At 35.7% G+C, this 27,289-nt stretch overlaps 1 protein-coding gene across 1 annotated transcript in view; it reads left to right on the forward strand.

Annotated features, from left to right (window-relative positions):
- NBN (nibrin) overlaps positions 1 to 26,341 on the forward strand; it is a 55,302-nt gene extending 28,961 nt beyond the window's left edge. The window contains 9 exon segments of the mRNA XM_032470295.1: positions 930 to 1,024; positions 6,157 to 6,286; positions 7,904 to 8,179; positions 9,910 to 10,354; positions 15,352 to 15,420; positions 16,694 to 16,849; positions 19,326 to 19,439; positions 24,841 to 24,890; positions 26,163 to 26,341. Coding sequence (XP_032326186.1) covers positions 930 to 1,024; positions 6,157 to 6,286; positions 7,904 to 8,179; positions 9,910 to 10,354; positions 15,352 to 15,420; positions 16,694 to 16,849; positions 19,326 to 19,439; positions 24,841 to 24,890; positions 26,163 to 26,193 — 1,366 coding nt within the window. The 3' untranslated portion in view covers positions 26,194 to 26,341.
- Positions 26,342 to 27,289: the final 948 nt, after the last annotated feature.

Consider the following 27,289-nt stretch of genomic DNA (forward strand, 5'->3'; position numbering starts at 1 on the left):
TTGGGTTTTATTCTATTTCATTGATCAGAATGTCTATTCTTGTACCAATACTACATTTACCACATTGTCTTAATTACTATAACTTAAGTCCTCACATCTAGTAGGACATACGTTTTCTTCCTCCTTTTCTTCAGAAGCATCCTGGCTATTGTTGGCTTTTTATTTTTCCATGTACATTTTAGAGTCATCTTTTTAAAAACCTTACAAAAACCCATGTTAAGCATTTGAAAAAGACCTCTTAAGCTATTACAACTACTTAAACATTTTTATAATAAATATTAAAAGTTTTGTGATTCTCAAAATTCACTTAGTTTCTATAAGCATCATTATTAAGTTGTATTAAATTATCTTTGTTGTATAAAGTCAGTCATTATTTACATTACAGACTAACAGAAGATAGGTTCACCATAAGATTCCTTTAATACGATTCATTAATACATGTAAATTTGGGAAAATGATTTGACTTACTAAACATAACATTATAACACATTTATAGGTAAAGCTTATATATATATAGTTCTTTGTACTTTTCTCCCTTCTTTCTCCCCTCTTCTTTCTCTCTTTTAAGGTTTATCTTAGAATTCTGATAATCATAGATTTGCTTAAAAAATCTATTTTGTTGCTTCATCTGAGTACTATTATTTTCTTCTGAAAATTACAGTGTTTAGAACTGGAAGAATCTGTATCCTTTACTCTAGACCTTTATTTTACAGATGAAATAGCTAAATTACTAAAAGGTGGTGAACTTGCCTAATATAACATTGTCCAGTGAGTAAGCTAGTACCTTGTGTATTTGCCATTCCCTCTGTATGATAAAACTGTTATAGCACTTTGAGGGAAAAAAGATAGATTCAGCTTGACATCGTCTTAATAAAAGTTGTAAGTTTTAACATATTATCATACTTAAGCTATTTTATTCTAACAGGCAGGGTCTTAAGACCTATTCCTGAAGCGGAAATTGGATTGGCAGTTATTTTCATGAGTACAGAGAATTACTGTGATCCTCAGGGCCAGCCCAGTACAGGTAACTAAAACATTATTTTGTTGATTCTTTAGCAACTTTATTTTTTGTAAATTGTTGCTATCAGGATTATATTTGCCATGGGTGACCACTTTTACTGTCTTTTAAACATGTATTTATCCATTCATTTATTCATTTGATAAATATTTCTGGCTGCCATGTACTAGGCACTGTTGTAAGTGCTGAAGATACAGTGGTGAATAAAGTAGATAAGATACCTGTTATTGTGAGTGTCATATTCTAAAGGTCAGGATTCAGACAGGTAATAAGCAAATAAACATATTTGATACGTTCTGTTAAGGCCAGATGCAGAGAGGAAGCTAAAACAAGGTGGTAGTGACCGGGACTGGGCTGTTTTGGATTGGTGCTCAGGAAAGGTCTCACTGAGGATGGAACATTTGAGGCTCATGTCCTGAATGAGGAGAAAAGGCAGCCGTGGGAGGATCTGGGTAGCAGGATTCCAGGTAGAAGGAGCAGATCACAGTGGTATCTGTGTGGAGAGTGGATTCCAGGGGTCCTAAGTGGAAATGGGGGTATAAGTAGAAAGCTACTGTGGGGTCCAGGTGAGAGAGAGCCTGACGCCACGGTAGTAGTGGAGATGCAGAAAAACGAGCAGATTTAGGCCAAATTTTGGAACTAGACCCAGCAGATCTTGCCTTTGGAGGGTTTGGAAACAACTAGTTTTTTGGCATGAGTAACTAGTTGGAAGGTGATGCCATTTACTGAGATGAATACTGTGTATTACAATCATCTCAGTGCTGACCGTCACAAAAGCCAGTGTCCTCAGAGCAACTATTACCTCTTAATTATTTAAAATGCGTTCCCCTATTTGTCTTAATTTAAGCCGCCAAGAAGGTGGTTTATTTATCTTTCCTTCTTGCTTCTTCACTTTAGATATTTTTACATTTAATCTCCCTAGTAACTTTTCTCTTTGCCTAGCTGTCAGAACATCCATTTGTATTCCTTTATACATTTGTTTGCCTCCTGGGTTATTTTTATAGTTACTTGTCAGCAGTTACTGACTTCAGGCTAAAAGACAAGTCAAGATGGCACTACCTAGTTGCATCCTCATGTGTCATTTACGTTGTGGCCCACTGAATGGCACCTGTAGAGTTGGACAGTGTACCTCCTGAGTAGCTGTACTCTGCAACCCTGGTTTAGACAGGTTAGGAATGCATTAAGCTAGATTTTGGAAGGAGTGAGCCATTAGAACCTAGTGACCAGGAATTGATTAAGTGTATAGGTCATTAGTAATATGATGATCAGTAGTAATAACTACCGTGTCTTGAGTTGACAGAGACTGAAGTAAGTGCTTTACATGTGTCATTAAAATTTATTCCAAAACAGTCCTTTTAATAGATGGACTGATAGATGACATCACTTACATTTTGTAGATGAGGGAACTGATGTACACAGAGGTTAAGAAATTAACCAGAGGTCACATAGCAAATAGTTTGATTCATACTGACTAAATCAAAGCAATTGTGATATTACTATACTGTAGTGCAGATAGCATGTATTTTAATGGGTAAATTTTAAAAAATGATGGTACAGTGGGTAACTGGGAGCAGATATAAAAGGATAGACGGGCTAGTGTTTGGATTTTATGATCTGGGTAAGAATGTTTATTCACCTGAGATCTCTACCCTTTCCCACTGAGTACACTAAATATATTTCTGCCTGTGCATAGGTAACCTTCAGATGCAGTTTTAAGTGCTTGTGAAGTTTCCGTTATGTCCAAATAACTTATTTTGGTAGGATTGTGATCTGATGAATATTCCCTCAGAATTCATGACTAACATGCTCAGAATTTATCCTCAGAGTTAAAATTAAAGACCAACTCTTCAGCATCTCTTAGAACCACTTTGATATGGATACGAAGAGAGAGCCATACTCTTGGAGAATCTGTTAGCAACCTGTACAACCTTTAGAAATAGCATGTGCTGTATATACTGTTTTGTTGACAGTGGGATTTCTGTTCTGTTACAGAAAAAAACAAAACCCTATCTGTAATTTTCGGATTTTGACAACACGAGAAAAATGTATATAAAAACAAAAAATCATTAGGTCTATGTGAGTAGCTCCCCTTGTGCCAGCCCTTGTTTGGGACAACTGTCCTTTGTTTCTCTTTTAGAAAACTGGTTCTCAATTAGATCGTGTTTCAGAAACATTTTTTAAATGCAAATTCACATTCTCTGTAATTCAGGATATTCTGGCATCAGAGCATCAGGTTTTGTTGGTGTGTTTTGCTTGATTTTGAGTTCATGCTTCTGATACAAACTCTAAGAAGCCGGGGAAGGACTGAACTAGAGAGGAGCCTTCTTTTATAAAAATGGAGGAGGCACTTGGACTGCAAACTTCAGTCATTCGTTATTCTTAAAAGACCTGAAAGTCTGCCTCTGCAGCTTCTGCTCAAGAGGTCTGCTACCAGCCCTTCTCACAGGCGCTGCTCTACTTGAACATTCCACATCTTTCTTTCCTGAGGGCTGTTATAATTGCCCCCAGTAATGGTCCTGCCTCCATATTCATCTCTACAGTTAAGTTTTCACTTTGCCACTAGAATCACCTTCTGTTTTCTTAAAAACTTACTAGTTCTATAGAATAAATATCTATAGAATAAATCCCTAAGCCTTTTGTCTAGACTTTCGAGCCTTCAACAGTTCAGCTACAGCCTATCTCCTCCCATCATTATCTTTTTTTTTTTTTTGTACACCTCCCATCAGCATACATGTGCCATATTAGTTACAGTTTTTATAGTTTTCACATCATGGTCCCTGTAACTAGAATGCCAGTCTGACTCATTTCACAAATACTCACCCACTTCATGAAGTTTTCCTAAGTTGTTTCCTCTCCCGTAACTTCTCCAAGCCAGATTAGTTATTGTTTTCTATATCCCAGTAACTTTTTTTTTTTTGCATTCCCATTAGAGTTCCTTACTTTGAAATATAACCAGCTGTTTCCATGGCTCTTTAGCACATAGATTGATTGTAACGTCATATTAATTTTGGATTCTCTAACATCACCAAGCACAGTCCTTGTTTGTAGCTTGGTGTGAACATTTACTCAATTGAGCCAAGTTATTGGTACACAAGATTATCTTTGCTAGGGTACAGCAGGATTTTACCATCAACTATTGGAAATGCACTTATGGCCAGAAGGTCCCTAGAGGTCATCTTATCGGTCTTCCTTTTAAAAGGTAAGAGATCTCAAGGCTGAGAAAAGCTAAGGTTCCATAGACAATTCATGACCCAGCCAGTCCTCAAATTGGGGTTTTGTGACTGCTAGACCAGCACCTTCTCTATTGTATCATTCCGTATAGAAACAAGGTCATAAGGAATTGCTAAGACTCTGCATTGTAATTAGTAGTATTACTTCTTGTGCATATTGATAGCTAGGTCTGTGTGGGTTCCAAGTCATGGACATCTGACTGACACGCAGTTTTAGAACACGGCTAGTTTTGGGGAACAAAGTAAATGGGTGTCTCCTTCCCTCCCTTTTCCTCCTCCTCTGTTTCCTCCTCTTCATTTATATCCATTCATTTACCTTTCAGCAAGTATTTATTGAACATTTGTTACATGCCTGTAATTATTTTAAACACTTGGAATAAAGATGTGGACAGAATAGAGCAAATCCCTACCCTCATGGTGTTTTAGCAAGAGAGAACATTGTAAATAATCTTATTGTTGACAAACATTAGTTATTTGGGGTTATTAGATTCAATTTATAAATACTTCTTTTAGTGATTTTTTAAACATTTTTTATTGAGTTATAGTCAGTTTACAATGTTGTGTCAAATTCCAGTGTAGAGCTCAATTTTTCAGTTATACATGAACATACATATATTCATTGTCACATTTTCTTTTCGCTGTGAGCTACCACAAGATCTTGTATATATTTCTCTGTGCTATATTTGTTTAGTGATTATATAAGCATTTGTAATTATTATTTTAGCAAACTGCAAGCTAAAATGAATTTTACAGATATGTGTGTTTAAGGAAATGCCTCTGGAGCTTTTAAGGTGGTCAGATAAGGAGAGTGGCAGAAGTAATTTAAACACCTGAATTGGAATCAGTAATAAACATCTATTAAACACATCCTATGTCATGAGGACCTAACAGTGATATTTAGCTTTGATACTAGTAAATGTCAACTTTCAAAAAAAAAAATTCAGTTCCCAGTTTAATTTTGTAAACTTGTTTATGTCCATTGTATACCAGACATTGCTCAGAGACTGGAGATGTAGAAATGAGTAAGAATCTGTTCTCAAGAAGGCTCTAAGTCTAATAAGGGAAAGTAAACGAGTACAATGTGGTGACAAATAACGGCTAACGCTTGCATAGTGCTTACTTTGTTATAAGCACTTCTTAATGCTGTCCACATGCCAGTTCATTTTGCCCTTAAAACAACATGTGAGGAAAGTGTTATATGCATCCTCATTTCATAGATGAGAACACTAAGACATAGATGGACTGAGTAACACAGGCCACACAGCTAGTGTCACAGAGTTCAGTAGAGTGTGTTAGAAGTTAAGGGAATGATGTCAAGGGTGGGATGGGATCCAGAATGAGGGCACCTGATTCACTGTGGGAGGGTTAGGAAAAGTGTGCCAGAAGAGTGGCACTTGGATTAAGTTGCTATTCTGGTAAATGAAATGATGAAATCATCATTATGGTTTTCTGGAGTAGTCGAAAAATTTAAGTTTAAAACTTTGTCTTTTCAAGTAGCGTATTCCTTCTAAAAATTAAATTCACATTGATTTTGAATTGTGTAGAATAGTAGACTAGATATACTTTCTGTGGGGAAAAAATGTAATTTTTTAGTCTCCTGACTTACAGCATAATTTGAATTAAAATTTAAGTTGATTGTATTTTTATTTAAGTTGGTAGTACTTCAACACAAAGGAAATGATGTAGCTTTAAAATAATATTGGTTCGAATAAGCCTATCGAGATGCCAGCAGTCTGCTTTCAGGCTGTTTCATTAAGTATTTGTTGGCTCCACTGACTGGAGACAACGTGTGCTGTGTTACCTACTTAATTCCCTCAGTGTGGCACAGCCTTAACAATTCTTAAGTGACCAGATGTCCATCTTGTGTCTAGCAGTTGTGATTCTTTCTTGCACTTGTCTGATTTACAGGACTGAAGACGACAACTCCAGGGCCAAGTCCTTCCCCAGGCTTCTCAGGCAATGGAAACCTAACGCCAGGTGTCCCGGTGAACACTACAGCATATGTAGCTGACACAGAATCAGAACAAGCAGATACATGGTAAAGCTTTATTGTTGACAGACTATCATTATATCAATAAATTAACAGTACATTCAAGAGTAAACTCAGTGCCTTTATCAAGTCATCTTTTGGAAGATAAAGTGTGGGAAAGTGGGATGCTGGGGAAAATAATATTTTGGGACAGGGATCAGCAAACTTCCCATAAAGGACTAGAGAATAAATAGTTTTGGCTTTGTGGGGCATGGTCTCTGTCATAAGCTACTCAGCTCTGCCGCTGTAGCATGAAAGCAGCCGTAGGCAACATGTAAGTGAATGTGAGTGTGGCTATGCTCCAGTAAAAGTTAATTTGCAAAAAGTGGCAGGCCAGATTTGGCCATGCGGGCCATAGTTTGCCAGCTCCTGTCTAATTGTAAGATTTTTTTTTTCCCCTCACAGATGTACATGGAAAACTATAAAGGATTATACTATTTTATTTGTGACTGGTGAAATTAATTTGAAATAAGTTTCTTTGTATTATGTGATGTTACCTGTATTTGTACATTTCTTACAATTTTGAAGATACTTAATATGTGTGTACCTGGCTATCTATATTATCTATCTAAATAATTGATATTTGTTCATAAAGATAGTTTTTTAGTGGTTCTCTATTTAAAGCGGTTTTTTTTTTTTTTTGTATCTTGCAGTTTTTGTAGTACTTGCTTACTCTATGTTTTTCATGTAAGACAGTGTATTTTATTTTAAATAATCCATAATGACCTCTTCATATATAAAGATACTTATATCACTATATTAGACCATATTTAAATTTTTGCTACACTCACAGTTTGTATTCAAACCAGGTGTAACTTTTAAAGAGAAACTATTAACATTTTGAAAGTCACTTAAGTGACAGCTTTGTTTTTGTGTGAAATGAGAATAGAAAGGCAGTATACATTCAGCCAGACATTGTAGTCCTGTGTGTGTATGTTTACTATAGTTTTCTGATGATCTAGGGTTTTATTCTAGAGACTTGCATCTGGCTGGAATATAACCATAGCAGTTCATCTAAAGTGACCTAAATACCCCGTTATCTATGATACAGGAATGACAGCTTATTCTTTTTCTAATAAAAAGTTTCCATTTTTAGGGGGGAGTGTATAGTTCATGTGGTAGAGCACATGCTTACCATACATGAGGTCCTGGGTTCAATCCCCAGTACCTCCTCTGAAAATAAATAAACCTGATCACCTCCTTCACCACCAAAATTTAAAAAAAAATTTTAAAGTTTCCATTTGTTAAATTAATTTTTTTGTGTGGAAATAATTTTAAAATGTTAAACAAAGCAGAAAGTTACTTAGGAATATGACCTGGTTTAATTTATAATAGGGTACTAGGTTAATATTCCATGTGTGTTTTTAATAGTGGAGCATGCCTGACAGTGTGTGCTGTCGGGGATGAAGAAGAGAAAGGTGTCATCTGACTTCAGGTGGCTTTGATGAGAAAAGACCTGCTTTCTTGAGATAGTAAAATATATTCACTAAATTCTTGTCTCGAGATAATTATGATCTAAAGCTATATTATATTAGTACTACTTAAAGGACTTTGTTAGAAGTTTTTATAGATGAAAATTGCTATAAACTTGATTGTTTACCTTGTATTCTTGTTTTCTTGCTACAGCATGGATTTGAGTGAAAAGCCAAAAGAAATCAAAATCTTTGGACTGGAACGAAAATTCAGACTGCCTTCACAAGAAACATCCACTGTGAGGGACCCCCCCAGAGTAAGCGCTACTAGTAAGAGTACAGTGTCACATACTCTGGTCAGGACGGCAGTCCCGAACCATCAGCTTTCGCCAGCTAAACTCCCAGGTGCAAATAAAAGTGGAGATCGGGCTTCTCAGCAACCGCAGACCAACTCCATCAAAAACTACTTTAAGCCATCCACCCAAAAAAGGTATTTTTTAAATAAGACTCTGTGTCTCTAAAACGTTTAATATGTAGATTGGTATTTAGTCTGTGTTCTGCCTAAGCATGCTTCCGTGGAAAGCTTTTGAGCTCACGTCCTCTCAGAAATGTCCAGATCTTCTTCACTGTAGTTAGTCTCCCTCGCCTTGTCTCTTCCGTACCTTAGCTTCTCTGGGTTTCATTTCTGTACTTCTCGTGGAGAAGAGCTTTCCCACACCTGAGTTTTTTGACCAACTGATTCCCTTAGTCACCTCTCTCATCCCTCTAGGACGATGCTTCATCAGTTTTTCTCCCAATTTCTAGCACTTTTAATATCTAGGCTCTTTTATTCTGTATTCAGAGGCTCTGTCTCGTTTTTGTTTTTTAAAACCTTCCCTTGACTTAATTTCTTCCTTTAGCTGCTGCCTTTTGTCTTTTATAATCCCTGTTAAACTTCTCAAAAAAGGAGACTATTATTATTGCTCCTATTTCTGTGTGAAATACTTCTTAACTCACATGTCAGTCTTGACATGACATCCTTGAAAGTAATTATTGACACAGTTGCCAACTCTAGTGGCCTTTTGGTAACATTCAACTCTTGCATCTGTCCACCTTGCCGTCTCTTCTCAAGTGTCTGTGACAGTGGCCTGTCCCTATTCTCTGACCTTCTCCATTGCTCCCTTTGAGGACTTCTCTTCCTCCTACTGTGTGTGCTGTGCTTCAGGGCTTCATGACTTCATTATAGATGATCAATATGTTTGGTCCTAACTTATCCTTACTTGAGCATCACTTCTACTTTTCCACAGAAGTTTCCTGCTGTTTTCCCTAATAACAGGCCTAAAGTTTTTTCTCCTTTGTCACGGCATTGTATATATTTTTTGTTAGTAAATCACTTGGTCAAAACCTTTTACTCTTCTTGCCTCCCCAAACCAGTGATGTTGATTCTTTTTTTTCTTTCCTTTGTCTTATAAATCCCCCCCTACCCTTTCCATCTGTTTGTTTTGCTGGCTCCCTGGTTCTAATTCTGACCACCTAAATTATTACTAAATCCTCTTGACTGATGTGTTCAGTACCCTGGCATAAGATTAGTATTACTAGAAGATCACCTTAACTGTTCTAGTTCACCGTGGATCCAGTAAGCTGCAGAATAGAGACCCAAGTTTCTGTGCCCTCTGTGGACCTCAGTACAATTTAAACAAGTCACGTATTCAGTACTTATTGAATGAATGATACAGTGTTTTATAGAATACCCTGAGTCACACAGTCACATATTACTTGCAATAGATAGTCTATTCTGTGTTCTGGATTTATAGCTACTCTGACTTCCTGTCTTGGATCCAGCTCTCATTAACCCATCTGGTTTTATTCACAGGGTAATTTTTCCCTGCCCACAAGTTCCCTACATTATAAAGTAAGCTATTGTTCCTTGACAACAAGCCTTTTGTATTTTGTATTTTTCTACCCTTTCCTCCACATTGATTCTCACCTACTGCTGCTTCAGCAGCCTCCCTTTTGTTTTAGCCATGGGGTTGATCAGTCCTGTCAAAACAGCAGAGTGTGTATGAATTATGTGCTGTTTCAGATGTCTGTTTTTTAGTTTCCAGTGATTCTGTTACTCAGCAAAACAAAAAATATTGCCAGTCAAGGGAGGAAGGGGGTGAATATTGCCAAACTGAAAAATTAACTTAGATGTGTTCATTTTTTGTTTTTGTTTTCTTGTCTCCTTTTTTTGAATCTAAGGGAAAGAGATGAAGAAAATCAAGAAATGTCTTTATCTAAATCAGCAAGAATAGAAATGTCTTGTTCTCTTTTAGAGCAAACACAGCCTATCACACCCTCAATGTGGACAAGAAAGGAGCAGCACCTATCTCGGAATGAGCCTGTGGGAAAAGAAACAGATAGCTCGTTTGCAGATGTAGATTTAAAATCCACTGTGAAAAATTCTGCCACTAAATCTCTTTCTACAGAAGAACTAAGATCAGAAAAAAGAAAAGAAATTGATGACTTAGCCATAGAAGATGAAGTATTGGAAGAGTTATTCAAAAACATAAAACCAGAGTTAGAAATGGAAGTGAAAGTTCAGAAACAAGAGGAAGATGTCAATATTAGAAAAAGGCCACGATTGGATCTGGAAACAAATGGCACTTTTAATGATGAAGCAAGACCAGAAAGTAACAAAATCTCTGTAAGTAACATTTTTTAATGAGAAGTATTGCAAATAGAAACTTAGAATGTTAAAAAGTACTTTAGATATTTGCATTGACAGTATGACCATTTTCATGATGTTTTTTGGGGGGAGAAAAATTAATGTCTTCTACACCTAGTATTAGGTATAAGAATTTGTTGGTTGATAAGGGAAATGTTCAAAATAGTGTGATTCTTTGACAGTGTTGTAATAAATGGCAACAAATAAAACTGTTATTCATAATTGTTTTAATAGATTTCCAAGCTATACTATTAAACCAGACATTTGGCCATGATGGTGAATATAGGAGATATTTTAATAGAGTAAACAGGGACAGAAAGATAAAATTAGTAAACACGAAGTATCTACTAAGTAAGTTTTTAGGGTAGAAGATGTATAAGATCATTAGGAATTTTTATTTTCATTTTTATTTTTAACGTCTTCAGCCTGTTCTCGTGAATGTTGGTAGTTTCTCTTAACCCACTTTGGTCCAAGAAAACTTCAGGATTATTTCCTACTTTATTCATCAGCCAGTTACCTACTATTTGTAGACGAGTTAGCTCATTAAGTGAGAGCACAGACCTCATGAAATGAAAATTTGCTATTCTGACTGCTCGCATAGGTCTGTTAGCTCCACTCTTATTCATAGCATCCCCTCCTATAAATGGCTACTAGATGAGGATGAGGCTAAGTAAAAGAATGAGTAAGAATTTAAGTCATTGGAAGATACAATGATTCAGTATTCATTTGTTGAGAACCTAGTGTGTATCAAGCACTATTTAAATCTATAACTACTATTGGAAAATAAAAACATACGTCCTGTTTAGCCTATATTTTGGCATCATCACATGAAGGAGAAAATTCCTCATTATTTGTTATTTCTTATGAGTGAATACTTGAAGCCCTTTCGTGGACCAGCTGCCTCGGAATCACCTGGTGAGCTTTTTAAAAATAGGGACTCCCGGACCAAAGCCCCAGAGATCCTGACTCGTTACATCCAGTTTTCTTCCCAGAAATATTTCCCCCCTTGTATTAGTTAAGGATTCCTTTTGCTGTCTCTAAAAAATTCTAAAATCAGTGGCTTCAATAAGATAGGGTTATTTTTTTCCTGCAAAGGATGCCCAGAAGCAGGTAACCAAAGCTGCGTGGTAGTTCCATGGTGTTAATTTCCTAGCGTCTGCCTTTCTGTTTTAGGAGATTGCACCTCTAGCCATCGTGTTAGCTTTCCTAGGAGGTAGAACAAGGTGGAGAGGGGACAGGGCAGAGCGCCCTGTGAGTTCCTGCCCACACTTATCTAAGGAGCTTTCTCAGAAACCCCGCTTGATAACTTGGGTTGCTGGCCGGGAGTGCTCATGCTCTGTGCCGCTCCCCAGCCCTCACCCTCAATTTGCAAGAGAGTCTGGGAAGTGTTTGAAGCTTAGCACGTGGCTGCCTCTAACAAACTTAGAGTCACATTGTCAGGAAGAGAGAGTGAGATACCTTCCAGCTGAGATACCTTCCAGCCAGACTGGGGACTCCAGAGACAGAGGAGCCCTTTATTAGTAAAGATTTAAGATTAGCGGGCACTTTCCAGAAGAGGTTAATAGAACCAGGTGGTTTATATGTCCTCTGAGTCACTTCTGTAGCATCTTCCACTGGGTAAGTTACCTCGGTAAGTTAGTTTAATGTGGCATTTGGTGAAATCCAAAGGATGATTTCCTAAGTTTCGTAAATTTATTTATATCTCTTTATAAAGATATGTTTATTCTGTTGACATTATGGGTTCCTATGTCACTTTAGCTCCAGACTGTTCCAGAATGTGTATTCAGGCTACTTAATATTGTAAGTGTTTAGCCTTTAGAAAGGTAGGGCCTGTTTATATTATTTTGGTCATACCTTTCCCGTGTAGGAGCCTTTCCTCCTGTATTTATTTCTGTTTTTTCCTGATATATTCTTACTTTCTTTTTCTAGTCTCTTTGTCCTTTTACATAATTTAATCTTTTTCAAATAGCCTTTTTTCTTTTTCTTAAACTCTATCCCAGATGGATTTACTACTACAATGGCCACAGCCCGGTCTGGCAGCGGTTGTAGTTTTAGTCACAGAACTCTTTGGTGCATCCTGTTTGGCTGCTAATCAATCTTCCTATATACCTACTTCGACCGCACATTCCCCCAGGACTCATATTACCCAAGGAATTAGAGCCCAGATCGGGAGAGATGAAAAGTGAGCACCATATGCCAGTGGTATGGGAATCATTAAACAGTTTTTTATCGACCTGAAAAGGCCTCTCATTCAGTAGCCAAGGTTTACATGTTATATAATGCTGTCAGGGAAAATAATTATTTTATTTTGCTCTTTGATTCTGTAGCATGATTTCCTGTCCTTATTTTACTATTTTAGAATTCATGATGTTTTGAATAAAAATATGGTGCAACATAAATATGTTGTAGCAGACTTTTGGAGGATGAATAGCAGTTTGGTTGTGACACACTTCTAGATATTCTAAAAGCTAAATCACTATTCTAGCAGTATTACTTTTTTAGTAAGAACCATGTTATCAAAGTATTTTTGCTTTCAATGTAAAATAAGTTTTTAAAAGTTTTTATTTTGAAAGAATTGCTGATTCACATGCAAATGTAAGAAACTGTATTGAAAGATTCCATGTGCCTTTCACCGTTTCCCTAACTGTAACGTCTTGAGTAAATTCAGGGCAGTGTCGCAGCCAGGAAGCTGATGTGGGCAGCAGCTCATCAGCCTGACTCAGACAGTGTGAGATTACATTTAATTCTTCCATTTTTACCATTTTAAGAACTTGTCTGAAAGCTCTTGTGGATTCTCATAGATTAAAAGAATTACTCCTGATTTTTCTACCTAAAGAAGTGATTATAAGAAAAAAATATTTTTTAATCCTTTTATTTCAAAAACTTTTTGCAATTTTAAGAAGGCAGAAATGTGATATTTCTCTCTGACGTGGATTCCTTAGCTGTATTTCAGAAGGACAGTTTCTAAAATATGTTGATGACAGACCTACCATTTTTCTATTTGGGGATTTAAATATGGATTTTAGCATGTCTATAAGATTTCCTATAAGCTGAAATAGAAAGCTGTGGGCTAGATACCCCTGCCAGGATCTTATCTTTATATAAATGACAGCTGTGCTTGAGTTTTGGCTTTACTTTCAATTTCCCAGTCTCCATAAAATGCAAACATGACTCCATGTCGTTGTTAACGTTCCTCCTCTTAATAGCACCCACTGTCTACAGAATCTCTCTTCTTCACCTCATTCTACCCTTCTGTTCTAAATTAAGGTTTCCTCCTCTCTTATGACTGCAGCATCTTTGAAAGCCCAACAGTAATAGCTACCACTTACTGGATACCACCATGCTCTTTACAGCAGTCCTGCAGTGAAGTAATAACTAGACTCATTGAACAGATAAGGAAACTGACAGTAGGAGCTGTTAAGTAACTTGCCGAGGTCATTTAGCTAGGTTTTGACAACTGGGACAGAAACACAGGTCCACTGTGCTGCTTTGGCTTCTCCCTTTGTCAGCTTTCTCAGTATGTCATTTATTCATTTATTTAATTATTCTAGGCATTGGGCGTGCTTACATGAAGGGCAGTCTGAAGGGATAAGTCTGATAGGCCTTTAGGAGGTAGGATCTCCAGGACTTGGTGATTGACGCGATATGAGAAATGAGGACAGAGTATAGGAGAATTTCCACTGCTTATAGTCCAGGGGTCGGGGTAGGTTGTAGTCTGTTCTCTGAGATAGGAAATAAAAACTTGTGTAAGAGGATGAGCAAGTTTGAGGGAGCAGGGCAGGATGAGGAGACACGGGAGTAAAATGTTCTTACTGTGATAACAGCTTCCATGGGGTGATGGGAAAGTACTCAGTAAGAGGCACGCGACAGGCTTCGAATAGAAATGTTTACTCTTACTACTGATAAATAAAAACATCAATTCTCTTTAGTCCCTAAGCAAGCACGGAGTACATTTGTTTTTCTTCCCTTTCTTGTTAAAATTTTTCTGAGTTCGTATTACTCAATCATTGAAAATTTAACGTAAAATGATATACATCTCCTACTGTATCCAAAGGGATTGTAGTTTTTACTGAAAGTCTTAGAAAGCTATCTGTGGAAAATGCTTTTGTTTAGAATGTGGTCCAGAAAAATGGATATGAAGGATAGTATGATTGTGTACAAGGCAGTGTCCGTTGTATTGCAGATGAATAACTTGAACAGTCGAAATAACTGTCTTTCTTCTTGGATTAAGGGTGATTTAAAATTCAGTTCTAAAAAAATTTAGATAGACTTCTTGAAAAGTGTTTTTATTTTTGACTCTAAAAGTCATACACAATCTTGTAGAAATATGGAAAATAAAGAAAAACATAACAACAACTTGTTGATAACCCTGCAGATTACCATAGTTAATATTTTGGTATTTTCTTTTTTAAAGTCTTACTTTTTTAAGCAGGCATCAACTGTTAATGCAGTTTTACAGCCATTTTTATTCACTTATATTATGGTCATTTCTCATTTGTTAAATATTCTTTAAGTATATAACTTACATGAACTTAGATTGCTTCTAGTTCTTTACTCTTGTAACTAATACTGCAGTGTCTTTTTCTACATGTATTTCTATTCTCATCTCATTTTTTCCCTAGGGAAGATGCTTGAAAGTCAAATAGCTGGATCAGTAGCATGAGTATTTGTAAGGTTTTCAGGGAGGTACTATCTTAGACTGGGAGTTCGAGATTTGTAGATACTGACAGGTGTATATAGAATAGATAAACGAGTTTTACAGTATAGCACAAGGAAATATATACAAGATCTTGTAGTAGCTCATGGTGAAAAAGAATATGAAAGTGAATATATTATATTCATGTATATATACATGAAAAACTGTGCTGTACACCAGAAATGGACACAACATTATAAGCTGACTATAACTCAATAAAATAAAAAAAAGAAAGGTACTATCTTATAATTCTTATGAACAATATTTTTTATTTCTTTAGCAAGAAAATGAAATTGGGAAGAAATGTGAGCTCAAGAAAGAATCACTATGGTCAACTAAAGAACTATCTGTGAGGAATTTTTATTTTATTTCATTTTTATAAAGATTTGACTTATATGGACCGTGATTTCATCCATTTCTCTCAGTCTGCATTCTTAGGATTAACTGATTTTCTTTCTATAATTTTGGTCTATTTCATAAATTATGCTTCCTCTGAAAATGAATAAATCATATTACAACCATTATATAGCACAGGAATATGGAGAAAAGCCTGAGTGTAATTCCCTGCCCTCTACTCTGTAGATATGTGACCTTGAATAAGTCATTTTTCCATTTACAAATTCGTCTTTTGTTTATAAAATCAGACTGATACTTTTCCAACAGGGTTGTGTTTATATCAAGTAGAGTAATGGATATGAAATATTTTTCTTAAAACACAAAAGTATTAGGCCAGCATTACTAGAGTTCCTGATTATATTCTGTCTCTATCACATGAACTTTTCCTTTTGACTGTTCCCTTTTTTCATCTCTCCCTGACTGTCTTTATCTTAGTTCTGTTAGCAACTTCCATATGAGTGTATAGTAAAACAGTTTAGAAAACTAAGATGGTCAGCCTTGAGCCGCTGTAACAATGTGGATATGTAACTATAATTAGTTAATAGGAAATGACATAAAGAATGCCATCCAACAACATAGTAAAATGACTATAACTCAATAAAAAAATGTTAAAATTAAAAAAAAAGAAAAAAAGAATCCTATCTGGCAAAAGGAAGGAATCTTCAGGCTGATAAAATAGCTGTTAATCTGGAATAAAAAAGTGGCTTTCAGTTAATGAGGTGGCATGTCCAGAATTAATTATTGTTTTTTTGATGTGTCAAAAATAATAAAAAATATAAACTATTGGAAATCCAGGAAACCTTAAACATAGTCTGTGGGAACTTGTAGAATGGATTATGTAATAATCTTGGTGTATGGTTTCAACAAAAAGAAACAAGACAGTATTTCTTGCCAAGAAAATATATACAGGAAGATAAATTGTTTATTGGGATGGTTTTTATTAGAATAGGCTGCTAAATTTAAAATCCATTATGATTTTTAGCCTTTTATCATAGATGAGTATGATACAGATGTTTCTAAAGTTACGGAGCACTTGAGTAAATAATCTTCTGGTTTTGAAATAGATACAATTTGATTTCAAATACAAAGTTCAGGTGCCAGAAATAAACCTTTTTTTTTTTACTGTTGTTTTAGGGGTTTTACACTTTTTTCTGTAGAATCTTAAATAATGAGTAATTATCCTTCTTACTTCTTTTTCTTATCTATTCATCTTAATGCCGTTGAAGAACAATGAGGAACTTAAGGATGATGGTGAGGTGCTTCCACGGAAGGTGTTACTAACTGAATTTAGGTCACTGGTGGTTAGTAACTCTGCCTCCAGAAACGCAGCAAGTGTAAGTAATGATTATGGTCAACTGAAGAATTTCAAGAAATTCAAAAAGGTTCGTATTCTTTTAACTAAAATGTCCACTTAAAGTAGTTTAAAAAATTACTCTTGGAAGGATGTAAACTGAGAGTTAATGAATAGATATAACCAACTTTATTAAAGTTGAGTTCTTTAGGGTGCTGTTTACCTGGTTTTCTCTACCTTAAGCAGCAGGCGTTTGCCTGTATTGACAGCGTCCTCCCAGTTCTAATGTTGATCTATGACTATCTGACGGGATTGTTTAACTCCGGACTTTGTGAAGATAACGTATTTGTTAATAATAACTGAGAACATTACATAATGAAAACTAGGCATTTTATTACTATGTGTGTGTAAAACAGAATATAAATAGGTAGACTGACTATCTAACCTGAGTTCCTCCTCCTTTAGGAACTGATAAGGTATTTATTTTATTAGTATGGTCAAAAAGATATTTCTGATCCAGTCTGTATTCTCTTTGCTGGCTCTTTTGGGATCTTTGCTTCTTGCTCCATACCCATGACTGACTGCTAGGTTCTGCTTATGCATTTGATCAGAATGTAGTCATTTTTTCAGAAGTGACTTCTGTGGAGTACTGCTTTTCTCTAGAACATGGTCTGTGTGATTCTTGCTGTGACCTCAAGGTGCTGTAGCTTTTTCTCTCTAACGTGAGCCACTGTTAACATTTCTCAGTTAAATTTGTTTTCTGCCTATGACTTTAGAACCTTTTAGAGTATTGTAATGTTATTAAACAGTTCTAAACCCTATTTAACAGGAAGAATCTCTTCTACTTAGAGTGGAAGATATCTCCCACTTATATGGCACCCACGTACTCTTTCCCACTCCGTGGCTGTGGCTTATGAGTAGCTCAAGGGCATTCTTACTTCGTGGTTATTTCATGTTTAGTGTCGTGTCACAGAATCTTATTGTTAAATCGAAATTCAAAAGACATACTAATGTTTTAATTAATGAAGTTACCAAAGAGAAAGTAATAATATTCACTGTAGTGAAGAAGTATAAATTAGTACAAACTTCTGGAAACTAGTTTGGAGAAATTTAAAACCTTTAAAAATACTAATATCCTTGACCAAGGAAATTTTTTGAGACTACAAAAGAAATTCAAACCAAAATTTATATGGAAAGAAGTTTAACTAGATTGACTTTAATGAAAGAATTTGTCTGAGTTTCTTCATATATGTGAAAATCAATGATGGCTCTCTTTGTCCTTTTAAAATATTGCTAAATGATGAAAACTAATTCAAGATTCCCTTTCCACTTCATATATTAGAATTTTAAAGGTGTGTCCCTTAAATATTTATTATTTATTCCCTAAGTATAATATTAGCAGTGTGGTTAATATGTATTCTTACATAATATTCTTTTTTAGCACCTCTTTATAGACAGTTAAAATTTCTATTAAAAATATAAACTGTGAAAATAGAGTTACCATATGATCCAGCAGTCCCACTCCTGGGCATATATTCCAGAGGGAGCTCTAATTCAAAAAGAAACATGTACCCCAGTGTTCACTCTTTACAGTAGCCAAGACATAGAAACAACCTATATGTCCAATGACAGATGATTGGATAAAGAATTTTGGTATATTTATACAATAAAATACTACTCAGCTATAAAAAAAATAAATAATGCCATTTGCAGCAACATGGCTAGACCTAGAGATCATCATTATAAGTGAAGTAAGCCAAAAAGAGAAAGAAAAATATATGATATCACTCATATGTGGAATCTTAAAAATAAAAAAAAAAGAAAAAGGGCACTAATGAACTCATCTACAAAACAGAAACAGATTTGAAAACATAGTAAATAATCTTATAGTTACTGAGGGAAAGAGGGAAGGGATAAATTTGGGAGTTTGAGATTGCAGATGTTAGCCACTATATATAAAAATAGATTAAAAAATAGATTTTTTCTGTGTAGCACAGGGAACTATATTCAACATCCTGTAATAAACTTTAATGAAAATGAATATATGTATGTATATGCATGACTTGGACATTTTGCTGTACACCCGAAATTGATACATTGTAACCAACTATACTTCAGTCAAAAAAATATATAAACTATTACCACCTCCAACATCTTTTGCTAAGGATCTATAAATTGGAAAGTTTTGAAGACTTAAATTTCCTTGAGTTCTAGGAAGTATTTAAATATTTAGAACCAAATATAATACTTTTAAGTTATAGTGTGTATATTCACCTTGAGTTCATTAATTTGTTAGGTAATGAGCTAAAGACAGTTTTAAATAAAAATTCCAAATTAAAAATCTTAAATTCTCCTTAGCACATAAATCTCAGTGACATGTCTAAATCAGGTATAGTATAGCCAAAAAATAGGACAAAAACATATGGGTCTAGCACAGTTACCTCTGTCTCACTTACTTTCATTTTTACGATCTTTAGTACCTAAATTATATGTGATTTACAATCTTTGCTTTAAAAAAATGATTGTCTTAATTTTTAATGCATTTGACAAGGCTTACTATTTCACAGGTCTCATTTCCTGGAGCCAGAAAACTTCCACACATCATTGGAGGATCAGATCTAATAGCTCATCATGCTCGAAAGAATACAGAGTTGGAAGAGTGGTTGAGACAGGAAATGGAGGTTAGTAGGAAATGAGGCCCAGTAACTTGTTTGATTTGCAGTTCGATTCCTTCTGATTTCCTTAGAGCAAACTCTCCTTAAAGCCAAACTTAAGGTAAGTGACCTAAGGTTGTCCATTCTGAAAAATTCCTGAGTTACATAGCATTAAGATTAATTTGTACCTTTCTGGAACACTTCTTTAAGGGACTTCCAGATTTATTGATTGTATCTACAACTACACGCTGCCTAAGCTTCAGTAACCCAAACCTCTGTTATAACATTGCTCTTTTGGGAAAATGTGAACTGCTTCACAGCTCTACATGTTGGGGTGTAGTTTCCAAAAACTCACTGTTGACAGCTATCAGCTAATATATTTATAAACTGCTGTAATGAGAGCTCAGAGGGTAGACTACAGAAAATCTGCTTGTTTTGCCTTCTCCCTGGGTGTTTTGAGTCCTAGTAGATATTATGTAACAAGACTGTCCATGTGATCCATAATTCATTCAGCCTCAACCTTTTTTTTTAAACTGGAGAATTTAATAAAATTCAGTAAAGTGAGGAGCTTTTTAAAATAGAACTATTCTGTGGAAGTTAAGAATTCAGAAACACATGACCATTGAATTGAGTGGTAATCAGAGGCCAAATCCAAAGTTAGAAAGTCGTCTTAGTCTTTTTGCTGCCTGATTACTCAGTGTTACTGGTCCCAAAGGTGCAGCTCCATCAGTCATCTCAACAGGCGGTTTGAAGTAGGGCTGTTTGGTAATTAGGGGGTAGGGGCAGTATCTCTTGTCCTCTGATTTGACGTAAGTTAAATATCACTTTCTTGTCAATGTATCTTAACTTCTTTTCTGTATATTTCACTGCTTTGTTTCTCTGGATTGTAATTTTGGTAATTTCTTCAAATTGTCTTCCAGTGTAGCACTTCTCTCTTCAGCTCTGTCTGGTTGGTATTTCATTCAGTCTGTTGTATTTTTTTTATCACTGGAAGTCTGTTTCATTTATTCCTAAGTCTTCTTGTTCCCTGCTGATATTTTTAAGGTCCTCTTTTGTGTTCTTTGTCTAGTGATATCAATACCTAAAGTGTTGATCTGTTTCATCTAGTTCTCGCTCATGTTTCCAAGTAAATATTTTGTGATCTTTGAACGTGAGCTGTTTGTTTTCCTTGAAACTTGATCTGTGGGAAGTCCTAAATTCTGGTTTATTTCCTCCAGAAAAGATATGTTTGTGTCTGCCAGCCTTGTTCTGCCAATTAAAGACCACTTGAATCTCTGCTTGTGATTCTTTTGGATCATTCAGGTAGTTAATATATACCTGGACCAGGAGCCTGAGTGAAAGCCAGCCTTTCATTGTAAACTTAAGTGTGATTTTTAAAATTTCTTCCTTCACCCTGTGTCGGGGTCAAGAGAGGCAAGGTTCTATTATTTCCTTTGTGTTGTAGGGTTTGTTCCACTTGCACCCTTTAGTATTGGAGTCTTTTATTATATTTCCTACCTTGGATTTTCTTTCATAACACTCATTCTTCATACAGACATCAAAGGACAGTCCAGGTTTTTTATGGTTTGCAGATCCACACAGAGCAGCGCAAAAGCTGACTGTGCTGCTTACTAACATCCCAGGATTTGTGTTTTGCTAAATTATGAGTTTAATGTAGTCTTCAGCAGTTTGTTTTTTAAAAATGCTTTTTTTTTATCAAAAAATTGTTCGATCACTCAAGAAAATAGGGTTATAGGATTATTTACTGTCAAAAAATGGGAGAGTGGAGGTAATATCCTTTCTTCCTTTCTTTTTTGAAAGAGTATTTGGCTTTACTGTTTTATAAATGTACCTTCCAAAGAATTACGGTAGTATGCAAAAGAATGAAGAAGTTAGAATCCTAATTATCCATTGAAACATTAAATGTGTAATGTTCCAGACGTCTCTTTATTGAGGAGGAGTGAGAGGTAGGGACAGTGTTGAAAGGGAGAGAAAGAGACTGATAGAAGGAAATAAAACTGAAAGCATTGCTGAATTTGTGTAAATGTTTCTTCCTTTCAGGATATTTTCTGAGATCCCTAAATATGAAAAACACTATCAGGTTAGAATCAGTTATTTGTTTCACACTCTACATTCTGATTTTAGATACTGTTTGTTGGCTCCCTGCTGTGAAGAGTGAGGAAATTTTTTATACTCCTTCCCTTTCCTTCCCCCACCTCATGTCAGTCCTCCTTTTCCCCTCTTTTTAGGTGACTTGCATGCCTACAATATTCCTTCTTAAGCTTGAAAGTCAGTAACAATCAGAATATATCTCAGTGTGGATCACTCTCTGTTCATTTTTCCCAGAATACAGTATGCTATTTTGATTTGTATATGGAGTTCGTTTTTTATTTCGAGAAACTTTTCTGTTACATCTTTACAAACATTTTTATAATTGCTGGGTTTGCTACATTTAAGGCATAAGTTTCCTTTTATTAAATCACCTCTGCCCTCCACATTCATTTCTTCCACAGTTACGACGGTTTTATTAAGCTCTCTCACTCTACCAGAAATTCAGGCTTCAGTTGTGTCTGTTTCTCACCAGCTCTGTGACTTTGAGAAAATTACTTAACCAAATCTTTATGCTTCTGTTTCTTCCTGTGCAGCATGGGAACAATAATAGTACCTCTGTTTCACAGGGTTTTTTGTGAGAATTATATAAGATACTATTTACAAAGCATTTTTAACAGTGGAAATGGTGTTAGCTGTTTCTCATTAATTTTGAAATGGGATTATTACAGTTCTGAGTTTGTTTACTTAGCATTCATTCCCATTTGGTTTCATCATGTTTTTTTTTTATCATCTACCTTTCTTGTTCTTATTTCATTGCTTTCATGTTACTATTAATTTTATTTATTTTTTTATTCTTGGGTTATTTCTTGCAGACTAGGTTCTTGAACTGTCCTTGGCATGTTCTGTTCTAGTCTCTTCTTTTCCCATCTGGCTGTGAAGTGGCTTTTCTGGTTTCTTTAGTTTTGTAGCTATTTAAAGTCAAATGCCTGGTCCAGATATTGCTTGCTGTGTGAAGCATCATATGACATCTTACGCAAGGGTTGCATTCTAAAGCCAGTGGATGAGACAAGAATTGAATGCAGTTGAAATTACTCCTTCCCATTTTAGCTTGCTTGTGAAGAACGGGATTGCCCTGATGCCTCCACACTGGGAGTATGGCCGTGTGCTCAGTCACAGGCCTACTGCGTGCCCCATCTACTTCCTGTTGCCTGAAGACATTGAGTTGAAGAAAGGAGGGACTCAGCTGGAGCTATGTGCAGCTCCTTCTTGGGATTGGAATTAAATGTGTACCAGGGAGTATATTCCACTAAATCTCTCTTCTTTTTGTTAGAACGACTTTAGGTGCCCGAGGTAGGATTTGCTCTTTAAGATAATAGAGTTGACTTTCTCTTTCTGCAGGGCCCCTGCTTCTCTATAAAGGTGCTTCTGTCTTGATGTCTCATTTCCCTAGTCTTGCCCCAGCTGCTCTTCTGCATTCCCTGCCCTTTGTTCTTTTTCAGCCCTTCCTTCTCTACCTCTGCTGCAGACCAGTTCCCGTCCTTTGCCTGAACTTAGGGTATTTTCATTTCTTGAATTTAGGATATTTTCATTTCAGTAAATGTAGTAGTTCTTTAAATTCTATCCAACCTGATTTGAATTTTGAAAAACTGGGAGATGCAGTTTTCCCAGGCTGTTAAAAAATGCCAGTAATATGAGAATTTCTGTTTCTTAATACTGTTACACTTAATGTTTTTACTAAGATACATAAGATAAAGCTTATTTTTCTTTACTATATTAAACTTTAAAATTAACATCCCCTGCTAGGAAGCTTTTAAGAGTGTTTAGGATAATGGTACCAGCAGCTTTTTTAACAATTGTGAAAATCATGTCTTCCCATTTATGTTCTGCTGTACCTATTAGAAAATGTAAAAAGATACAATTTCATTTTAACATTTCACTGTATGAATAGAAAATCATTCTGTAAGTTTGAATCCTGCAAGTCATTCTTCTAGGCCTTTTCCAGAGACTCAGAAGCAGTGTAACAGCCTGAGTAACAGCTGGTGCTCTTACTCAGGTAAGCCTGGTCGATCTCAGTTCTTCCATATGACAGCTTTTTGATCCTCTGCAAGTTATTAAACCTAAGTCTCTGTTCCCTTATTGGTTAAACTTGGTGTAAATAGTGTAAAAATAGTAATGAAGTTACCTGAAGTTAAAATGAAATTTTTTAGAAACAGTTTTCAGACAGTATTTGGAAGTACACAAATGTGAATTATTTACAGGAAACATAAACTGTCTGCATTAAGAGAATTATGGTTTTTTAGTAGAGTTATGATATAAATAATGACAACAGAAGGTAGAAATTGGTAAGCATTTAGGAGTTGTGCAGCTAAAGTTTTGGGGAAGTTCTTCAGAGCAGATGTTACTTTTAAATGAAGAAGGTCAGAATGTTATTGTTAAAGAGGTGAAGCACATTCCTTGACACATAGTAGGCACTACAAAATCACTGAATGAATGCAACCTTGAAAGATGGTCAGATGTGGAAAGACGTGGGAAAGGAGGTAATTTCCTGGGTAGAGGGAGAAACCTGGACAAAAGCAGAGGGTCACAGGGTGTTTATTAGGAAAGTGAGTTTGGTTTTTTGTTTTTGTTTTTTCTTTTTTATGATTTGCTTTTAACTGGCCTACAGAGTTCCTGAAGAAGAGAGTGAGAAGGGATTGAGAAGGTAGGATGGAGCCAGGTTACGAAGAGCCTTTCCCATTTTTAAGAGTCAGACTCAAGAGCCTGTGTTTTCTTTGGTAGGTGGGAGAAGTCATTGAAAGGTTTTGAGTGACACATGGTAGGATCATAGCCGGACTTTAGGAAGATACATCCAGCACAGGGCATGTCCAGTCCTAACTCTCAAAGGTGCTTTAGAAGTGTGGTGAGTTTGTGTTTAAAATTGTCTTGTGGGTGAGGTGTTTCAGCAGCAGCTTCTGAGCCCTGATCTGGGGCTGTGAGAAAGAGAGCAGCGTTACTTGGAGAGCTGCTCTGGTTGAAGGTGGGGTCAGTGTTACCTGTTCAGCCCCTTCATCAGCGGCATGATTTCAAAACACTGAGATTTCATTTGGTAAAAGGGTTCTGCTGGAAAAAAAAAAAAAGTTTAAAAACACAACAAGCTAGCAGGATACATGTTGGTTGCCTTTGAAAGGAGATTGGCTGCAGAAAGTTGTTTAATTAGAGAACTCTTGCATAATCTTGGTATGACGTGAAAATGGAAAGGATCCGTTGAAGGGAAAGAAGTCATAGAGGCATGAATTCATAGACCTGGTTACCTCCTGGGTGTGGAAATCTCGGAGCTGGCTGTGATCATCCAGCACAGCAGTTTTATTAACTGTATACATCACTGAGCAAATGTGTGAAATGACGTTTATTTTTACAGGTGCAAAATCAACATGCAAAAGAGGAATCTCTTGCTGATGATCTCTTTAGGTAAAGTTTAATTTCACCTTTCTCATGAATCTTTGAGTGATGTATGTAAAAATTCAGTTCTATTCTTAGAGTTTACATATTTATTTTGTCTGTCCTTGGAAATAGATGCTTAGTCCCTTCACCTAAAGAATGTTTAATATATGGATTTCTTTTTACTGCTTGAGTACCTCTTATTTGAGTTTACTGGATATAGCTTTTGAGATTTGGGCTTAACCCAGTTGTACTGTATCACAAAATATTTAAATTTAATGGGCACATTTAGGCAAAAGAAGGTTCCACAGCTGCATGAGTTTGGCTGATTTTTTAGCTCTGAATAGAATTATGAATGGATTTTGAAATAAGACAAACGAAATGCCAGACCATTTGTTTAGTTTTATTTGGTGCATACTTGAAAATAAGAGGCTGGATTAGAGTTTCAAAGCAGGTTTTTGTGGGAGGGTTAGAGGAGTTATAATGGGTGATTATAATTTAGTTCTGATTTAACATTTTTAGCATTCCTGCAGGCCCAGTAAGCCTTATGATAGTTAGCTCTCAAATGCTCGTAAAGTACAATATTGTGGGTAGATACTGGCTGGGGAGAACACTGTTTTCCCAGGAAATACTATATTTTTGAGTCTGTTCTGTAGCCACTTTCTTTAATTTCATTATTGACGGTATAAATCATTGATGACAGTGTTCACTCTTCTTTTTTGGGGATGGGTGGTAATTAGGGTTATTTATTTATTTTTAGAGGAAGTACTGGGGATTGAACCCAAGACCTCATGCATGCTAAGCTAGTGCTCTGCCACTTGAGCTGTACCCTCCACCCTACTTTTCATAAATATAGTCAAATGAGAATGTCTCGTTGCCCAACTACATTTTGTTTAGTTGCTATAGGAGAAAATTCTGTAAAATAATTGTATTTTAGGTTCATTATGCTCTTTTGCACAAATGGTATATACTTTAATTTGAAGCTGGAGAGGTCTATTGGAAGCTGTCCTGGAGAAAGTATAAAAATGTGTATTTATTTTTAAACTTTTTCATTAATTATTTTAGTGCTTGGACAGGATTTTTTTTATGTTTTATTTTTACCAAATGTTCATCAAAGCAACATCAAAAGTTACTTTTGAAAGTAAAAATGTCAGTGTTTACCATCTGATCCTAAGGATAAAGTTCACGCTCTTAATTTTGTTTGCTGAAGTATGACTGTTTTGAAAGCCCTTTTACTTTAAAAGTAAAAGAAGTACTGTCATTTATCTAGATATTTGTTAACCCTGTTTTCTTTCTTTGCAGATACAATCCTAATATAAAAAGGAGAAGATAATAGGGTTTTTATAAAGAAGCCATGGAAAAGAAAAGCCGTTTTCTATCAAGAGTTCACTTCAGGTTTCTTATGGGATACATGCATCTAGTATATAGAAGAGATTTAAGTTTATGGCCTAAATTTGTTAAATAAAATGCACAAAACTCCATTTCTTTTGTGTTTGACAATTAGTATTGTTTGTTCTGTTTTTGGTCTTTGTCATCTCATCTTTTATGACAATTATTTTTCATTTTTAAATGTGGTTTTAATTTATTGAATAATTAATATAGTCATAGTTCAAAATACTAAAAGTATAAAAAGGTAAATGATTAAAAAGTCTCCCTTCTACCACTGTGCTAGCAATTTTCTTCCCCTCCTCTGAAAAAATTCGTAGTACTCATTTCTTATGAGTATTTACAGAGATTTTTAATGCCTATTCAAATTTCTATGCATGCCATTTTTCAATAATTTCCTACAAAAATGATAGCATAATATATACAGTGTTCTGTGCCTTGTTCTTTTTCACGGCCTGGATTAGAAGGTCATAGGCATATCAGAACATAATTTTCATAAATAGTTTTAATTATCGTTTCTTTTCCATTATGCTGTAGTCTTCCCTGAGCTGAAGTAACCCAAATGAAATGGATTTCAGTGCCAAAGACATCACCCCCATATTATTCTGGTACTGGAAACGGCAGTGGAAGACTTACCAAGCTTCTGGATAGGTCTCACTGGGATGCGATAAGACCTGTTTGTGGGTCTAACTGCGCTGGGTGTCTTGCGCTTCTTGGACTTCTCATTTTGTATGTGTAAAGTAAACATGATAATTAGTCTTCTTTCTGCCTCAAAAGGAGATGATAAGAAAAAGTGGGTTTTTTTTTTCGAATTTTGTCATATAGACAGCTTTTGGCTGTACGCTAGAATTAGGGTAAAGTCTTTTTGTCAACTCTTAAGGACTGATGCATTTTGTCCTAGAAAATAGAACAAGTCTTCTGTACTGACTGAAAGCTTCCTAGTCTCATGTAAATTCTGCCACCCTAACAAACTTACCTTTTTAGGTTGTGAGAGAGAACATAACATGCAAAACTGTCATCATAAATTAACTTGTACTATTCCT

The sequence above is a fragment of the Camelus ferus genome, chromosome 29 (assembly GCF_009834535.1).
Source record: "Camelus ferus isolate YT-003-E chromosome 29, BCGSAC_Cfer_1.0, whole genome shotgun sequence".
In the NCBI taxonomy this organism is placed as follows: domain Eukaryota; kingdom Metazoa; phylum Chordata; class Mammalia; order Artiodactyla; family Camelidae; genus Camelus; species Camelus ferus.